A 19,928-nucleotide genomic window follows, 5' to 3' on the forward strand; every position below is an offset into this window, starting at 1 on the left:
GCTCATTACAAAACTTTGAACCAATTTTTGTTAATAGCGGAGCTCAAAAGGCGCCGAAGGCGCCTTGTGCGGAGCCCCATAGGCAGGCAAATGGTATCCTATCGAACCGAGAAATTTTGGTTGTCGCGTACGTCGACCGATAGTACGTACGCACGGATTAGGCCTGGGAACGAGCTAGGCTCCGGTGGCAACCCGCGTCTTTTGGCGGGAAAAATCATTACTAATAGACATGATTGGACGTCTTTGTTATGTCAAATTGACAGCTGTCAAAACAAGGTTTCCGCTGACCAGTATCACATGATCATATCGCGGGCTCAGATGTAGAACACATCGAGGTTGAATGTTTTTTTAAAGTTGACCGCTGATCAAGTGACATTTTACCATTGAATCGCGGGCACAAATACTTTTCTGTGTGGAATTACATGAAGCGGGAAGTGAAATTGGGGAGGTCCGCTGGTTGCTGTTCGCACGGCTAAATAAAATTTCATGATACGCTTATTTGAACTATCATTTGAACTTATGGCCATTCTGGTTTCTACCTAAACTTTCGTGAAACGGCAAGGTTTAATAACAGCAGAATTTTGAATATGGTTCAGAGTTAAAAGTCAGGAAACAAACTCACAACATGCCGATTTACCAAGCGTACGAATGAGTTCACCGAGAGGAATCCGCGATTATAAAGCACACGACAGTTTATTACCGATAAATTATTTCTGGATGTATTCCTCGTTTATCCCGGGATAGCAGCCAAAGAAAACAGATTGTGAGTGATCGAAATGGACGTAAATCTTCCAAGCTACTTGTTGAGTTTAAAGCAAAGACGATCAAAGACAAAATCCCGTTACGAAAACAAGGTAAGCTAAGCTTATTATTGATGTTCCTTTTTTAACAGATTAGAAAAGTTTTTGTTATTTAGATAACAAGCTTTCCATCTAATAGCACTCGTTCGTGTAACCTGTATGTCAGAACAAGGGCATACAACCTTATTGAAATTCGTTTTGTCTTAAACATGAGTTGTATTCAAAGCAGACAGCTTCTACTGCGATAAATTTGTTTATCCTGTAATTGAATCACCGAAGTAGGAGAAAGACAGCACGCAGCAAATTTCCGGTTACACTACAAGATCAAAATTTACAAGTGTATTTGCAAATTTGTAAGAATGTGTTCGAGTCAGTCACAATAGGGGACATTGCTTAGCCTTAGCGAAATATAGTTTTCTCAATGACCTATACTATTTTTTACTCAGAACTTTGCTTAGTTTTCCTTATTTTAGTGAGTGAAAATGTTTTGTGAAAGTTTTGTATTTATACATGTAATCTGATAACAGCCGTTCTGGGAATAAATTGATAATTTTATTCATATTTTTCCAGGCATAGACAATCGATAAACCAATAATCGATAACAATCCATAGCAATCAATATCAATCTTTGTATTGTTTTACTTAATACTAACGCCATCTAATATCTTTAAGGTAATTCCCTAGAAATAGAACTGCTCATAGATTTCCAACTAAACTTTGCCAGTTGTTTGTTTACCTTAAGGGAAGTTAAATTTTGAATTAAAAAAGGGGGGTCACCGTATTCGTTTAGGAGCAGGAAGACCTTGTATTTACCATATAATTCCTTATATTTCCTTTATATTTTTTTTGCGAATACTGCTGAAAGTGCATCTTTTCGGTGATAATGTATTATTCTGCCATAGAAATTGATCTGTTTTTTTTTTATAGAAAGAATTTGATCGCTACTTTCGAACTAACAGAAAAAATGATCTAGGTCACCGAACTCGTTTACGAGAAAATGATGATTTCTCTCTCGCGCGAGCCAAGCCGCATAGAAAAAAGCCACCATTTTGTTTATCTGCGCGTGCTTATTACGCGTAAAATTCTGCGCAGTAAGCAAGGATGCGCAATGTAATACTAGGGAATCACCTTAAAATGAATATACATTTACACCTCCAGGGGCTCCTTGGTATAAGTGATTGTTATTGATTACTGTCGATTGCTACTACCAAAACAGGTAGAACGCGAATTCAAAAACATTCGTAACGGTTGTTTTTGGCGCCAAACGGCAACGATCTGTGTCACGTGGCTGTGCTTGTCAAATGAAAAAAGGTGAACGTACATGTTGTGGTTTAATTTTATCTCTTTGGTTTAAAATTTTTCAAACCAGTTTGATTTTTATTTCCCTTTGTTTCAGATTCTGATAATGAATAGGAGACAATGAAAAATAAAAACCAAACTGGTTTGAAAAATTTTAAACCAAAAACAAAATTAAACCACAACATACACAGTCACATTCCTGAACATTTCATTCAACATTTAATGAAGCTTTCGATGATGGTGTTCTCTGTAAACAGCAAAGGCAGGACATTTATATCAGGAAAACCAATCGATGACAGCCTAAGAGGCAGTATAATCGACATGATTATTGCTGATGGCGGCCCGAGGACCACATACTACCGAAACAGGTATAGCGCAAATTCCAAAACATTCGTAATGGTTGTTTTTGGCACAAACAACGAAGTCAGAACGCAAAGGAATGTAACCATGTGCGTTTACCTTTTTCATTTGACAAGCAAAGCCACGTGACGCAGATCGTTGCCGTTTGTCGCCGAAAACAACCGTTACGCATGTTTTTGAATTTGCGCTCTACCTGTTTCGGTAGTATCGATTTTCATCGATTTTCTCAATCAATAACAATCGATAATATTTTTTCTGTGAGTTCTATTGTTATCGATTACCGATTATCAATTTGTGATTCATATCAATAGATATCGATTGTATCGACAGATTTGAGATATCAATTTCTATCGATTGACTACGCCTGGATTCTTGTAAATTACAATAGAGAAAAAAGCACTAATATGTTATGTGTAAGATCATGAACTTTTTTATGTTATAACAACCAAATTGATCAGTTATAATATAGGATAAGGACTTGGAAAAAAATTCGAGTTTGCCCTGTGGTCAACAAGCAGCTCTCAAATTTTGTTGGCCTAGGACAGTGCATGTGACACTATGTATTAGCAAACTTGTGACTGTATAATTAACTTGTAGTCAGATGATCATGATATGCCTGGGCCTTTACCCATTATGCAAGCAGGCATGAAAAATTAATTGCTTGACAGGAAAATCTACTTGCCCCGGACAACCAGAGGGGAATTGTGGCTATTAGCATTGCTATCTTGATGGTTGTGACTGGTACAATTTTTTAATCCTTTCAAAGTTTTCCAGCCTAAAGCAGTGACTAATCAGATATTTTTGCCTGAATTATTTTTTCTACAAGAGTAGCAGGTTAGTTTTCGATCCTGAAATAAAAAAAAAGTTTAAAATGTGCCTGTCTGCAATGAGGAAAATATCATTTAAAGCAAATTTAAAATACATTTACCGTAGTTATTCGGTTATAAGGCGCACTCGATTATAAGACTCACCCCAAACTTGGCAACATTGTAATGCTAAGTTTACAAACTGAAAAGTCTCTAAAAAACACTCGGTTATAAGACGCACCAAGAGTTAGACAGTTGAAAAGATGCGGTGATTAATTTAAGGACAGTTCGTGTTACAGAATTTGAATGTTTCAATCTTGTTCATACTCCTTGGCACAATCTTTGAGTAAAGAGGTAACATTTCCTGCTAAAAAAAGACGTAAATACACTTGAGCTAAACCTCTTTCCGTCGTCCATGCTTCGAACTTAGCTGCTTAGTAACCTGGCACATGTGTACTTACCAGTGACCACTGAGTTTGTAGCTTGGCTACCAAGTTCTCAATCCATGCTTCGTATCCGTACGTTGTTTATCGAGTGGTTTTCAAAGAATCTCAAGCTTTTTTGGTGTTTTCCTTGTCTTCTAAAATCATTTTCCACTTTCCATGCTTAGAAAGGTTTGTTTCAAATGAGTATGCTTGATTTTCTTGGTCTATTTTAACAAAATGCTGGCATATACAGGTGTTACTAAAACTTGTTACGCGATAATAAACTTTGCGTTGAAACATGTTGTTTCTTTCAATATATCTTACTGTAAATCAATAACCAACATTAAGTGGTTCTTTTTTTTTGTTTTAGCTGTAAGTTCCTGTAAAATGGCAGTCATAAGATTTTGTTGGGCGGAAATACTCGGCTATAAGACGCACCCCAATTTTGGCATAAACTTCCCACAGAAAAACAGATTTTTCTCAAAAAAAAACCGTGCGCCTTATAACCGAATAACTAGGGTACATTCAAATGTACATCAAGGTTTGCGAGGTTAATTGAGTGACCGGTATTTATGGAGGTTGTAAGAGGCAGTTTGAGTTTATCATTAATTTCATATAAGCAAATCTGTTTCATTTCTAAAACTTGCTATATTAGGATTTCCATACCTTTTATGGGTTTTTGATATTGTGTACATTTTGTTTTAAGTGAGGGAAAACAGGAATTCAAGGGGTGCAGTTAATGTCTGTGATGATGAAGGTAAGCATTACATTAGTGTCAGTTTATACCTTTGTTTCTCTAAATGCTCTATGACAGAGTTTAGTTTATGTGAATCTACATTAGAGCATGAAACTTGTTTTTTAAGTGTAAAATTTTGGGGTTTGAAAAATGATAAGTGTTTTAAAGTGCCTATGAAGTAAAAAATATTTTTGCGTTTTTTTGTAGCTTATTATGTCTACTTTTCGAAAAGCCAAAAAAATAATAATGTCAGAGAGAAAGAAATCGGATTTTTTTGCCGCCTAAAGTGGCCCTGGTTTGGCAAATTAGTGGGGCCGGAGACTGGGAACGAGTTAGCGATCTGTGACGTAGGAAATTGTTCCACTGATTTGTTTACCCCATATTGCTTCTTATCGCTTCCATTGCTGTGCGGGTTCCCGCTCGAGTTTTACTCCAAATAATAAGTTTTTTATCTCGATTTAAATATAAGACAGCGATAATTTATTGTTTCTTCGAATGTAATTTCGATAGCAAGAATCGGAGAGGATCGATTCCGGTAAAACAGAAGTTGTTGGGACTGAAGGTTCACTCGATCGAGCGACGAAAAGATTGCGCGGCAGTAGACGGGTCTTTTCCCGCAATGTTTATTACGTGCAACTGGTCTGGGAAGAAAAGCTATCTAAAATGCTTAAGTCGCCGAGACGATTAACCAGAAGCCAGTAAATATTTTATGACGGTCTATCAGCGTCTTCCTTCGTTACTGTCGTATTTATTCTTGTTTTTAATATTTCATGTTCAATCTGGTGATCCGACATAACACGTTTATGAACGAAGAATATCCAATACAATTAATCCATGTAACTCTTCAAATGTAAAAAAGCAAATAATAAATTTGCTTTGGGTGGCTGTATGGTTTGATGATTTTAAAAATTCCAATGCAATAAATACAAATTTATTTATTGACTGTGTGTACATAAATGATTCTATCCCATGCGATCAGATTCATAAAAGGGTTGAAAATTTCTTCTTCAGCTCCTCCAGTTCATGATGGGTTCCCAATAAAACTGTCATTTTTTTGTTGAACTTTTTAGCTGCAGTATGGTTATAAACCTGGCGTGTATTTAATAATCTGATACCTGTATATATGTTTCTGCATGGTAGAGTGCACATTTACAATAGTCACTAAAATTTTGAGAACTTATGAACTTAAAAAGATCCCTGGTAATTTTATACTTTGTTTTTTAGAATCCCTATGGCAGACTCATATGAATGGCTTACCTATTAGATTTGTGGATACATGGGCTGGGATAGTTAAAGGCCCATTACCAGCTTATGTTTACATGTCAGATCATAACATTTGGTATAAATTCCTGCCTTTGGGGTTATGAAAGGGGTTGGCCCTCTTTGTAGAGGGTATGAGGTTCTGCTACTTTATACTTGCAAAATTAATTACCAGAAAAAAAAGGAAAAGGTAATAATAATAATATTTTATTATCACAGATGCTTGTTATTCTACCCACCTTACATTATGGCACTTGAAATCTTGCATTCGGAATGATATTTGGCACATTGTACTAAGAGGGTGATTATATGATTAAACACCACAATAAAATGTCATACCAGAGCATGTCATACCGGTGCAGGGTTACCCTGGTTACTGTACCGCTGCAAGATTTTCATCCCATTATAAAAATTTATTCCGGTGTGATGTAAACATGGAATATGACTGTTTGCTTCAAATATTTATATGTTTTACAGACAGTATTAATTTTTCATCTCACACCAGGGATCATGTAAACACCCCCCTGACACTGCACTGCCACAATAAACATTTGTATTGGTATCCTTCTATGATGTAGTTTTTTAGTTTATTGTTCATGTGAACTTTAGCCTGCATAGCAAGCGTTCCCGTGCGAGCAAAGTGCTGCTATGTTTGGGGCGCGAACGAATATTCTGGCGAAGAGCGAAAGATTCTGGCCGTGCGAAAATTGTGGCGAGAGCAAAAAAAGGGAAAAAAGGCTATGTGCACTTGAAAGTACCAGTCCATGAAAAAAAAAAACAGAATGATTTTCTTTGTTTTTATAACTAAAACATCAAGTTGACAAGTATGATCAAAACTCACTTTGTTCAACTGGGAGACTGGGGTCTGGGTGACTAATAATAGAATGGAAACAATAATACTGTTTTGAGAGAGCCAGAAACTTGGATTTGGGAAACTAAAAAGTGAAAAATAGCAACATTTGACACATCAGCACATTCCAGGGGGACACCATGGCCTAACAGTTAGCATTTGGAACACCGGATCAAGTGGTCTGAGTTTGAGCCCTGAGTCTTGAGTCATTGCCTTAGGCTGTTGGGTGAGACACTTAAATCTCAGTGAGTGCCTCACGTAACCAAGGAGTATGAATGGTTACTTTAAAAATTATCAGGGAAATCCTAATATGCTGGGGGTTATTCCATCAACACTAAGTTGCTATACTTCAGTCTCACGATATGTGTGTTGTAAACTGATGGAAAATCAAATGAGAGTAACAAAGCTTTCACTTAAACAGGTATACAATCTGACCAGCGCCAGGGCCTACTTAATATTTACATTTACATGTGTTAGTATAGACTGCTTTCTTTAACAGCATGCATATCGTAAATATTTCAGATATATTCAGTTTCTTTTATATAATAATTCTTCTACAAGGCATTCGTGGATGTCAAGAATATAGTATATTCAGGTGCTGTAGTTTGCACTATAAACCAAAAATTAAAATGGCGCCCAGAAAGGAAGCAATAACTTCGATTTACCGGATAGCTTCATTAATCATAACACAGCCTATAAAACCAAACATTACTTGACTAAATAACTTGGGGCGCCTTTATTTACCGTTACATTTATTGTGATTCATTTTATACTTCATATATTCTCGCGCGAGTCGTCAGGTGTGCTTTGAGAAATCGAAACAAATCTACAAATGCTTAGTGCATAAATACAAAATTTAATGTGCTTTCCGATCGCGAGAGACAAGAGGAAAGTTTAACGAGCAGTGTTTCTTGTGGCAATAGCCACTTGGATTAGATACCTCTAGCTGGACATGGTTTCCTTTCCACTGTCTGAATAAAATGCCGCCAACGCTTTATCGAAGACCATCGTTGCAGCTTTCGTCAAAATGTGCTGGAGGCTGATTTGTGGGACATTGTCGCCGTGAATTCGCAAAAACCGACTCCAGTTCTGCCGCAAAGTTCAGTTTTTGTGTAGATAATGCATCGATACTCTCGCTGTACTTGTTTTGTCCCGGCAATTGGTTTTATTGAGGCCACCGACCACGCATTTGTTACCTCTTGCACTCTCCCTTCTCTTATCCGCCATTACGCTCGAGTCGTCTGAACAATTTCCTACGTCACGACCTTGTAATATGATCGTTTTGGCCGCGCGCGAAATGGCCCCACTTTTCAGACGTCAAATTCGAACTTTAGGCGGCAAAAACTCGGATTTTTCTCTCTTTAACACTATTCGCTTTTGGGCATTTCGAAAAGTACATATAACAAGCTACAAAAAAACGCAAAAATATTTTTTACTTCATAGGCACTTTAACTGCTTGGTAAGTTTATGTTTCCTTAAAATCATGGTTCCTATTTTGGAATTTAATATACACAATTTACATGTAACCGCACATGTAAATATACATACAAAATGTAATGTTTTCATTGTTCAAGAAAAGAGGGGATGGGGGGAGGGGTAGGAGGGCAAAAAAACCCAACAAGATCTGCTACCTGACCCGACAAATTACTGAAATACTTGTAATTATTTTGTGGGAGAAGTGCAAATTGACCTGTTCAAATTCCGCTTGTTAACAGCTAATCTTAATATCTACATGTAAGCTTAAGCCCTAACCTAACATAAATTGTCTTGTTGTGGTACTAGGCGAATAAAGAAATAGAATTTTAACTCAGCTGAAATTTCACAGTTGGGCTTGTTGATGAGCCAGCATAGTGTTTTCTTAGCTACATCACTAAGAAAGGGGAGAATATGTAAGCTTTCGTGGAATTAATCACAGTGCTTTCAACAGCACCTGTCAGAGAGCAATATACATGTAAGAGTCTTAAGACACCTCATTTAATAAAGAAATCATGAATTTTAGCCAGTGATTGACCCCAAAACACCCACCAAAGCTTAGTTATATGCCAGGTCTTTTTGATAGCACTATTTATGCCTTCAGTAGGTCAAAGGATTTTTTTGTTTCTGAACATATCCCCCAACACAGTCCCTGGCCCAGGCAAAAATTGGAAAAATATATCTCTTTTTTATGCATCTGCAGAGTGTTCTGAACAATTTAAGCTAATTTAAAATTATAAACATTCATTTGATGCCAATGATCATCAACAAATCTTATGTCTTTTTTGCCTTTTTCAGGGTTAACACGGGTAGCAGAATTTCCACAGAGTTGCAGACACAGAAAGAGATAAATGAACAATCAGATTATTATATTTTATTCTTCATTGCATGTACAAATGTACTGTCTGTAGAATACAATTTATTTATAAGGACAGGTGTAATTTTAAAGTTGATGAAATAAAGCCAGATTAGGTACAATCATGTACATAAAAAAATCATCATGCTACCTAAACATTTAATTCCCAGTGCCCACACTGCAAAGAACAATAATTATGATAATGAGATACACATTTCATCAATCTCTTAATGCCTGGTAAAATGGTAAAATGGCATGGTAAAATTTTTGCCAAGCAATCTATACCTGAGTTTAGAACTACATGTAACAAACAGTATTTATGCCTCTCCAGAATTTTTGCCACGTTTACATGTAATAAAGCTAAGGGCAAAGGGACTCGTAAAGGAAAAAGGTGTTATCGTTTTGGGGACCCTATTTGGCAGAATGACATCTGAGTTTGCTAGCAGGAAGCTGTTATTTTTGGTGTTAGGGACCAGTCATTATTTATGTAGAGGGGGGGGGGGTCAAGGCTATTTCAGAGTGGCAAGAGGGGGGGGGGCTAAAATATTTTATAAAGATTTAGGGGGATCAGCAGTTTGAGTTGGGTAAAACAGTTAAATAGAAGAGTGCAAACACTATAAGTGAAACAGTGACGCTAAATTGTACAATTTTATGCTATAATTTCTATTGTTTTCTTTTGTTTAAACTCCACTATTATGTACAACTTTAGTGATTTGTATTTTACAGAAATACTGTTTGCACTCTAAACTCCATTGTTATCTCAAGTTTTAGTTAAATAAAGAATCCAGACCTATCTGCTTTAATATCTGGTTTGACTGCAATTATTTCTTTTTACAAAATGATTATCACTGCAATAGCCCAAGAAGTAATAACACATGATATAACAACAAGAAAGTAGTTCTTTTACACTTAAGGAAAATCATTGGAAAAGAATTATATTTTGCATGGTTACCGGTATTACATTTGTGTTCACCATGAGAGCATAATTTGTAAAAACTATCACTTCCAAAGTTAAGGAGTTAATAATTGAGGTATTTTTGCTATACACATAACTCATCCAAAATTTGCCCTATTGCTGAAAGAGTATCCAGAACAAGTGTGCAATTAAGATTGTATGTAACATGCATTTAATAATTACTTAAGGCATATAAAGGGAGATATGAGGTGAAGGGGGGGGGGGGTCATCACGTAAATATAATAAAGAAGCAGGGGTCACTTGCTACTTACATGGCCTGGAAGGGGGGGGGGCTTACCGAAATTTTGATCTTTCCAACATATTTTTTCCCTCCCCCTCCCCCCTCTACATAAATAATGACCAGTCCCTTAGGCAATAATAAGACTGTCATTGTCACCATTCCATCGTATAGGGCCCCCATTTGGGGGAGGGGGGAAGCTACATGCAAAACGTTCCAGTTGTGTTATGTACAGCTGTAACATACCAGTTATGATGGGGGTATGGATATGTTCTAGAGCAACCCTTTCTTTGTTCTTGTTTAACTTTGAGAGTTGCGAGTGTATCTTTAGAACCAAGGTTATGCATAGACTACTAATGATATTTTTGATTGATCGATTTTTTAACTCTTATTTGGTGCTGTTGTTCATGGTGAAAAGGGATACGTATCGTATATAAAGAAAATAACATGAATAAAAAACAGTCTAAAAAATTATTAAGGGGAAATAACTGGGAGCTCCGCTTTTAGGCTTGCCTAAATCTATATATTATTTATTATTTGTTTTTCATTTCAGAGTGTTCAACCTGATGCAGCCTCGCCAACACATGTAAGTGTCAGCCCTGCAGTCTTAAAATAAAATACTCAGAGAAACATTCATTTTTGGAGGCATTTTTTATTCAGTTTTCTTGTTTAAACACCAGAGTCCATTTTGTTGTAAGAGTGGATTATGCTATCAACCAGATGCATCACTATCCAGTGGATAAGTGTTGACAAAACAAACTACGCTATCCACTGGATATGATTTATCTGGTGGATAGCATTATCCATTCTTTGTTTTGACCAATTAGGGGCAAGGCACCCTGTGCTGGACTCTGGATTGAGTGATCTGGGTTTGAGCCCTGGTTGGGGTCACTGTGTTGTGTTCTTGGGCAAGACACTTAATTTCAATTCATAATGCCCCTCTCTACCCAGGTGTATGAAATGTATACTGGCGAGCTTAGCTAGGGGGTACCCCTGCGATGGACTAGCATTCCATCCAGGGGGAGTAAAAATACTCCTAGTCGCTTTATGCTTCTGAAACCAGGATAAGCTCCAACAAGATGGGCCACTAGGCTCAACGTAGACGTTTTGCATTTAAGTGAACCATTTTTATTTTTCTTACCTTTAGGGGCACAATCACATGATTGTGTTTAGCCGGCCCACATACTTCTGTGCTTTGGCGATATGCATCCTTGTATTGGATAAACTGAACCAGTCAGATGTGGTGACTTTCACAGTTTATGGCATCCCATTTGCTACCAACTACACATTGACATATACAAGAGACTTTCTTATTGGTAGGTTTCTACACTAACCCCTATCCCAGCAAAAACAAAAAAACTAACAATACTGAAAAACACTTTCTCAAACTCATTAATAATTCATCGAGTTAAAATAAAGAACATCATAACCGGTCTTAATAAGCATAGACATTTACGATTTTATTTCTCCGTTTACGCCGTAGTTTTTGTTTTGATTGAGAAGATATATCAAACACACGAGACAGTGTTTCATTGGCTATCCAAACACCTGGAATTTCTTCAAAAATACTCCGCTGTGCGTCATATTTCAACTCTTTTCTCAGTAAAACACTGAATGAAACAAATGAAACACTGTCTCTCATGTTTGATACATTACGTGACTTAATAATAAAAATAACCCTTCAATCCAACTATGACATTAATGTGGCTACTACCACCTTTTGGAGTCCCAAGTCCTTATTTTCTAAATCTAAAACTATTAATAGTGTTCATAATTTTGTTTGATTAAAGCAAATAGAAAGTGAATATGAAGATAAGCTCATAAGGGGCCTGTAGCCGCTAACCAAAACAGCGAACACTACACAGACACAACAGTTTATTTTACCTCCCGATAGATTCCAGCGTACCAGCACGTTAGTTCTAGAAAGAAATTAAATTACAAAATAGTGAGGGAAGGAAAAAACGAAACGACTGAGGAACACAAACTATCCTTATCGGTGACACTTCGTTATAGAAAAAGAAACATAGCAATGCAACGAAACTTGAAAGGGAAGCGTATGACTCAACGACGTTAAACAGCAAGTTTATACTAAACGAAAACGAAAATTACAACCACTAAACGGAATACTAATTACGAAACGACAACGTGCCACGAAAATAGAAAAACGCAAGGGAATACAAAAACTAAGGGAAATTTGCATAGCGCGGTAACAGGGCCTCCTCATTAGTACTGGCTCATGGTTGTCTGGATGTACTTGCAGTAACAAACTCACAAACAGCCTCTCTTTTGCTTGGTGTGTTTCTTGCAGGTTTTATACTTGGTTTCCCATTAATCTTTCTTGTTGGTCTGTTACCACAAGTCAACACATTCCTCATGTACATACTTGAGCAACTGGACATGCATGTATTCGGAGGAACAGGTAAAGTTCAACAATAATAAAGTGTTATCATTTGTCTTGTTATTTAGTCACTTGTGATGTGAATTGTGATGCTTACACTGGGTACTGGGTAATGCTACTCTAACTTATGCTCCACTGTGATTGGTTGGTTTTCACCAGCTGTGATTGGTGTATTTCGATCCTTGCTGTTCTGGTAGATTGTTTCCTCAATGGTCCACTGTCGTACAGTTCTCCTGTTGTTGTGTTTGTCTATTTTTTTTAAAGATCTTTTGTAATTATGTTAACTTGTGTTATCACTAAGTGCACTTAATTTCTAGCTGTTCCTTTTAGTGTTATTCAGGATAACAAGTTGTGTAAAGTTACTCTAGTGTTAGACCCTTTCAAAAAGAGACATGTATTAAGTATTAAGAATAATATTATCAATAATTAATAAGTACTACATCTTTATTGCGCTCTGTACATGTTGCATGCCTGAAATGTTTGGAAGTTATGGTTAATATTTTTTTTTTTCATAATATTGTTTTGTAGCCATTACAAGTCTCAGGGGAGCATTGTGGAGCTTGCTTCGTAATCTGCTAGCAGTCAGTTTTCTTTATGGATTCTGCTATGGAGCAATGCTAGTAAGTAAATTTTGATGTTGGTATCATGTAGAACTATTGCTCTAAAGGGATGAGGGTGGGGGGGGGGGAAGAGAACTTTATTACATTTATTACATGGGAAGCTCTGCTGTGAGATCCAAATTAAACCCTTACCCTTTTATAAACCATTTTTGACAGGAAAGGTAACCCTTTCATATACCTTCAATAGAAATGGAACCACCTTCGCATATCTACAGAAGGGATATGGCATCTTTTGTCTTAATTTTTCTCTTGAATAGCCCTTTAGAATATAAGATGAATTGACAGTTCGGCAATTCTGTTTTATTCAAGGACCTTCAAAAGACCTAAATGACAATGTTTCCCTACCTTTTCTATACTCCACTGCTGAAAAGCCTACAGCCTGAAAAAGGATTCCCCTTTCATTTAGAGTGCCATAAGGAGTCCTCCCCCCTGGAACTATTTTTTCTGTGCATCGACACAGAACCGTTAATGATCAGTAACTAACCATGTGTGTTTTTATGGCTTTGGATGCAAAATGTCACTGTTAATTTTTACAAGTCTGTGTTACTTGTCTTGTAGCATGGTGCAGTAGGAGGTCAACATGTACTGTTTTCTGTATTCTGTGGCCTCCTGGTTGCCATTTCTTATCACCTGAGTCGCAGTGCTAGTGATCCAACAGTTATAGGGTAAGAATAACAGCATACCATACAAGTGGACAGTGCTCGACACTAACTTTTTTGGATACTAGGCAGTGGGCTAGTAAGTACAAATAATCACTAGCCAACAAGGACAAGTCACTAACCCCCCTCCCCCCTCCCCTCCCCCCCCCTAAAAAATTAAATTTAAAAAGCCGAGTTTGAATCAGCTAATCACTCAGCGCTATATTTTTTTGAGTCCACACAAGTACATCCTTCCTTCACTGAATCGCAGCAACGAATATGCTTTCTTCCAACTCGGTTGAAAATTTGTTGACCCTTGATTGCACTTCTTTTTTGAAATCTTGAAATCTCCTACGCAGTGACTGCTCGTGCGAAAAAATCCAAGATGGCGGACCTTAATGGTAGCTCTCTCCCAGGCCCCTTTTGAGTAATATGGAAGCGAGTATGGGGGGCCTTTTCTAAGATGGCGTCAGGTTTGCGAGTCCATCGTACGATGGATCGCAAGCCCTCTGGTTTAAATTACTCAAGCCATGGAAACTAGATCCTCATGAAGGTTTCTAGGAGAGAAACTTCCCAAGTAAAAGAGTTGTACGTAATTTCTTTTTTCACAAAACTTACTAGTCTACGGGCTAGTAGGAGCGTACTTTTACTAGCCCAGCATGAAGTTTTACTAGTCCCGGGCTAGTGTACTAGCGTTAGTGTCGAGCACTGCAGTGGAGCTTGGTATGTCAGGTGTAGCGCATTACTCACACATTCCTATGGTATGAGTAGCATGAACCAACAAGCCAAAGTTTTGCCACAGATCGTACATATAATGTAGATCATGTAGAGATTTTCTAATGATTATATACTGAGGATCATGCAGAGATTTTCTACTGAGGGGGGAGCAGGGATGGCACAGTGGTGAGAGTGCTTGCTTCCACCAAATGTGTCCCGGTTTCAGATGTGGGTTTAGTTTGTTGTTGGTTCTCGTCTTTGCCCCCCAGGGGTTTTTCCCCTGGTTCCCCGGTTTTACTCCCTCCACGAAAACCAACACTTTCAACACTTTCCCACAAGCTTCTAGCTTTAAACATTACCGTGTCTAAATAAAAGAAAATGTATTTTTTTTTATTTTATTCAATCATCCCATAAGCGGACACCCTTGGGGTCTGAAAAAGAGTCCACTTGGGAAAGGTGCCTGCTTATGGGAAGTTAAAAATAAAGTAATTGTATGTCGCTAAATTGAACTAAATTGTTAATAATATGTTTAATTGTTTTTAGGTCAGTGTTCAGAAAAGCCTTTGGCAAGGAATCTGTAAATGAAAATGATGAAGAATTTGTTGACCCTTTGCCTGAGAAACTTAGAGCGACTGTGGTACGTTAATGCTATCAATTTGTTATTGTTGTTGTTAATTTATTACTTATTACTTTATAATAATTATTATCGCCCGAATTATTTTGCTTAGTTGAAAAATTACGTTATTTTATTATTTATATTTTGACAGGCCAAGCGTTTACAGAACGATGTGATTTGCTGTTTGTTTATTTTGGTGTTTGTCTTTGCTATTCACTTGAGCACGGTGTTTACAGCTCTCCAGGTAAGGCGCTAGTTTATACTATGCAAGTTTTCTATGAAACAAAGGCTGTGTAATATGGACATCTTTTTTAACTTGTCATGCAACAATGTTACATTGCAAGTTGAAGAGCGTTGTGCATGTTACCACGGTGCAACACGGGTTTTAATACGCCCAAAAACTCTCTTGCAAGAAAATGTTGCCCACATTAATCTGCCTTTAGGACAGTTTAGGATCAGTTTTCACTAACCGGCAAATTCTAGAAAGAGTTTAGAAAATTTGTAACCCTCATTGAGAAGTTTTTAAGATGGGTTAACTGCCATTGTTGGTTATAGCAGCTGACATATGATTTCGAGGGTTGGCTTCATAAAAGCGAGAGTTCATGACAAGTTAAGTTTAGCAGGCGTCACCATCAACTTACAGTTATTCTTCTCAAATAATTTATACACATTTGTTAGTGTTATAAGAAAGGAAAGAAAGAAGGAAGTCAACATTTATAAAGCCGTTTAGCAGTGTTCCTAACTAAATCTCTTCGATCCTCTTGTTTTACTGATATCTTTGCTTGTTGTCTCTAGCCCTATGTCAGTTATGTGCTGTATGCTGTAGCTGGACTGCTGGGTATTATCAATCATTATCTATGGCCACAGCTTCACAAACCGCTACCCTGGCTCTGTTTTGCCAGACCCTTCCTACGGAGTCGAGAGTTCAACCAATATGAAGTTAAAGGTGGGTTTTAAAACCGTTACGAGAAAGAAGAGATACCCCATCAGTTTTTGAAATGAAAAACAAATTGTGCCACCGCTTTCAAAGAACCCCGGGCAAAACTGTAGAGCTTATCTCTGTAATCTCTATAGCTGCTTTTTCAAATCTATTCACTTTTGCCAATTTCGCCACTTAAGATCGAGAAGAAATCTGGGGCGAGTCTCAGCTTCCATTATCGGGGACAAAACAAAAGACGAGAAGAGATTTTGTACTCTGGGACGTCCACAAACGACTGCAAGATGAGAATTGCCCCAGATTTCTGCTCGTTTTTATAGTGGCGAACTGTTAGTCGTTATTACAGTTTGAGAGAGAAATCAAGTGTTTTTTAATGGCAAAAGAAACCAACGTTTCAGCTTTGTGTAAATCTACGAATCCTTCTCAAAGTCTGTCAAAGTCATGCACTGCATTTAATGCGAATCTTACTTATTTATATTTTCATGTTCGTCCATGTTTGAACCCAACCAGCAGGAGCTTATCTCCGATTTCTGTAGCATTAAGCGACTTGGAGTATTTCTTCTTCCCCCTGTGAAAAAGAAGTGTCTTGCCCAAGGACAAAACACAACGACCCCGGCCAGAGGCTGAGAGCTCGAACCCGGACACAATCCGGAGTCCAGTGCACTAGCCATTAGGCCACCGTGCCTTCCAAATTTAATTGCAAACACAACTGCGGGTATCATTTCTTCATTTAACGTGTGTAAAGGGATTTTTGTTCTTTTAACTAATTAATGTACTCTTTTCTGCCTCCAGCTGCAGCTAAGATCATGGGCTATGAGTGGGTTCACGTGTGGCTGAATTTCGTTGAAAGGAACATCATTTACCCAGCGGTGTTCTTGAGTGCGTTGACATCAAATGCCAGCTCACTTGCCTTGAAGTTTGGCCAATAGTAAGTACATGTTCTGACACCATTACTGTAAGGTCAGAGATAGCCATCTCTAGCTGTGTTGGGGTCAGAAAGTATAACAAAGACGACAAAAATCTTGTTACTGCTGTTGCGCATGAGTATAAATCAGGGGAGTTATAGTTTTTATTTGTTTTCTTTCTTCCGTCATTTTCTGTGTTTTTGTTTTTTAACAAAGTAATTTACCACAACATTGTGGGTCGAATTCCTACCCCGCTTTAAAGACGTCTGAGATTTGGTGCAAAAATCCCACTCTGGAAAATTAGAGCGGTTTTCATTTGAGTGTCGAACGTTAATTGCGTTTGCTTTGGTTTTGCATTACTACGCTTCGTGATTGGCTTAAAAATCTCGCGCCACTTTCTTAGCCAATCAGAAGTAAAACCAAAACCAATTGTGACTCGCTTGCGCACGTTTTCCCGCGCTTCGTGTCAGCTACATGTATTTGCTTCGAGTCTTGATTGGTTTACTGAATTGTCTGTGTTCTTTGCGATTGGCCAGAGTAATTACTTTGGTTTTGGTTTTACGACACTCAATTGAAAACTGCTCTATCTTTACCGTGTGGTTCGAATTCTCTACTCGGTTGTTACTTCCACGCAAAAATTCAAACCAGAGCAAATTGCTTTAATGAAATTGAATTTTGGAATAAAGTATCTTAGTATCGAAGTATCTAATTTTGGACTTGAATTTCAGGGAGATCTTAGCGCCCAAAAAGAGACCAAGTGTTCCCTTATATTGAGTCATCATTAGCAAAAAGTTCATGTACTCTACCAATGTCTGATTGGCTGATAACGCCCTGGGCTTCAAACTTGTTTGTTTGGTTTTATTTTATAACTGCCCGGAAACTTACGTTATTGGGCAGCTATTCACTTTACTTTATGGGATTATTGATCTCTTTTATTCTCTTTCCTTTGTTAAACAAAGCCTATAAATTATCATCAGCGATGATGCAAAGCACCTTTTAGGTGACGTTGTGAATACTGATGCGATTGGCAGTGCTTATACAAACCTTACTCTATCTTCGAATTTATTTGTAACAGTTAGGGACTCCTTACATAACTCTGCAGGTATTTACACTGTTCGTCTTACTAACCAAACAATATCTCTCTTGTTGTTTCACAGTGGAGGGCCAGCGGTTGCATGTATCATGGGCTTAAAGCTGTTGCGCTCCTCGTTCTCAGACTCCTCTCGGCAACACCTGGTGTTGTTATGGACCGTTCTGTTTTTTCACTTTGATTACAGCCACAGCTCAGAGACGTTTGTTGTGGACTATTTCTTTATGTCGTTATTTATGAACAAGGTAAGTGGAAGAAGAAGACCGAATGATCAAAAAAGCGTCAAAACCTAAGGTTTTATATTTAGCCATTTATAACCTCCTGGCATAATTAAGTAAAGTTACAGTTTATTTCAAGATGAATTTAACTTTAATTGACCAGTATTTTTTGTTGCATGAAAGGTCAAAATATGTCATGTTATAAACCCCTACAAGACAATTATCACGTATGATAATGATGCAGTATGTAAACACGTTCGTGGCATTTGCTGTTCACATACTTTGGACAAAGAAAAAAATACCAAGAATGCGGTTACCCAGCCAATCATTGAATGAAAAAACAAAAGCGTCATGTTTAAGGCCTAGGCTGTCAGTGGTGCACATTGGACCTTTTTGGACAGAGATTTTGTAAGTTAATGATTAGGAAGTTTCTTAGAGGGTGATAACTTAAGTACTGCTGTCACTACTGACTGATTGCTTTATCGGCGATGAAAGCCCTGGACGTCCATTTAACCTGTCCTAAAATTTTCATAATTGCCCTCGAAACTTTGTCATTTGGGCAATTATTCATTTCTTTTTTTATCTCTCTTACAGTTATATGAACTCATCCTGAAGGTCCGCTTCGTGGTGACGTATATAGCACCTTGGCAGATCACGTGGGGCTCTGCTTTCCATGCCTTCGCTCAGCCCTTTAGTGTTCCTCGTATCCTTTAATAGTGACATGTTATATGTAGTAGATACCTCAAGGTCACAACGTCAACATTGGTTTTTCAATAAATGGTAATGATATTGCTACTTGCTGATGCCTTGGTTAATTGTTTGATGTTTCCCATTGTTGATTAACAAGCTGCCAGTTGTTAATAAACAGTTAACACTTATGGGCCCTAGAGTAACATAATTAACTGGTTTCTCATAGGACCAGACATTAAGTCGAAGACATATTAGAAGATTCACAAGCTAAGGCGGTCGTCGGTCAACATTCATGGGTGACAGTGCTCTGTTACCCTCTGACGTCATAGATTTTGCAATGTTGCCCACTCAGAGACTTTTAGCACGAAAGAGCTTATTGCTAGATGTCATGTGACCTCGAACTAGGCAATAAAAGCGCATGTGGTTGGGAAAAAAATCAGCTATAAAACAAAATAGAATATTTCCAATTTTGTTCAATACTGTTAAATTTACGGACTTGTTCCTTTCTCTGTTCAACATTATTTGTCGATCAACAGTTGTGATGTTTTTGGTTGTTATGACATTTCCATAACTATTCATCTCCAGACTCCGCTATGCTCTTTTTCCAAGCACTGGTGTCTTCTGTTCTATCTGCACCATTAAACCCTTTCCTGGGGAGTGCCATATTCATTACGTCATACGTGCGACCTGTCAAATTCTGGGAGAAGGACTACAAGTAAGCTTCATGAAATGTATTCTTCCTGAATATCTTTCTGCCGCATGATAGGTTCAATTGATAGGGTCCCAGACTACAGAGCGAGTTGTGAAAATGAAATCTTATGTGCTTTTCCTGTTGATTTTTCCTGCATTTTTAAGAGTACTGTTTACTCGTGACCATTGAGAATTTTGAAGGTCAATTTTGTTTGTTTGTTTACAAGTAACCAGCATCAAACGGCAAATATAGAGCTAAAAATGATATTCACAACACTGTACAGACCTTCATTAAGTAAACATTGATTTGATAGTAAAACCCACAGTCTGAGACTAAGTTCAGTGTTCTTT

The 19,928-nt window shown here is 37.7% G+C and overlaps 1 protein-coding gene and 1 long non-coding RNA gene across 6 annotated transcripts in view; both read left to right on the forward strand.

The window, feature by feature from the left end:
• The window catches only part of LOC144634536 (pecanex-like protein 1), a 110,752-nt gene that overhangs the window by 18,370 nt on the left and 72,454 nt on the right, over positions 1–19,928 (forward strand). For all 5 annotated transcript variants that reach the window (XM_078493517.1, XM_078493516.1, XM_078493513.1 and 2 more), the window contains exons 13-24: positions 10,612–10,644; positions 11,206–11,374; positions 12,367–12,477; positions 12,985–13,076; positions 13,635–13,741; positions 14,975–15,068; positions 15,199–15,291; positions 15,843–15,993; positions 16,777–16,912; positions 18,047–18,224; positions 18,792–18,900; positions 19,473–19,602. In XM_078493517.1, the coding sequence (XP_078349643.1) occupies positions 10,612–10,644; positions 11,206–11,374; positions 12,367–12,477; positions 12,985–13,076; positions 13,635–13,741; positions 14,975–15,068; positions 15,199–15,291; positions 15,843–15,993; positions 16,777–16,912; positions 18,047–18,224; positions 18,792–18,900; positions 19,473–19,602 (1,403 nt within the window). The remainder of the gene's footprint in view (positions 1–10,611; positions 10,645–11,205; positions 11,375–12,366; positions 12,478–12,984; positions 13,077–13,634; positions 13,742–14,974; positions 15,069–15,198; positions 15,292–15,842; positions 15,994–16,776; positions 16,913–18,046; positions 18,225–18,791; positions 18,901–19,472; positions 19,603–19,928) is intronic.
• On the forward strand, positions 62–9,668 carry LOC144634739 (uncharacterized). Its single transcript, XR_013567250.1, has 3 exons — positions 62–854; positions 4,397–4,447; positions 8,808–9,668. It is a non-coding gene; the product is annotated as an uncharacterized LOC144634739 (long non-coding RNA).

The sequence above is a fragment of the Oculina patagonica genome, chromosome 13 (assembly GCF_052425735.1).
Source record: "Oculina patagonica isolate OP01 chromosome 13, crgOcupat, whole genome shotgun sequence".
NCBI classification, from domain to species: Eukaryota; Metazoa; Cnidaria; class Anthozoa; order Scleractinia; family Oculinidae; genus Oculina; species Oculina patagonica.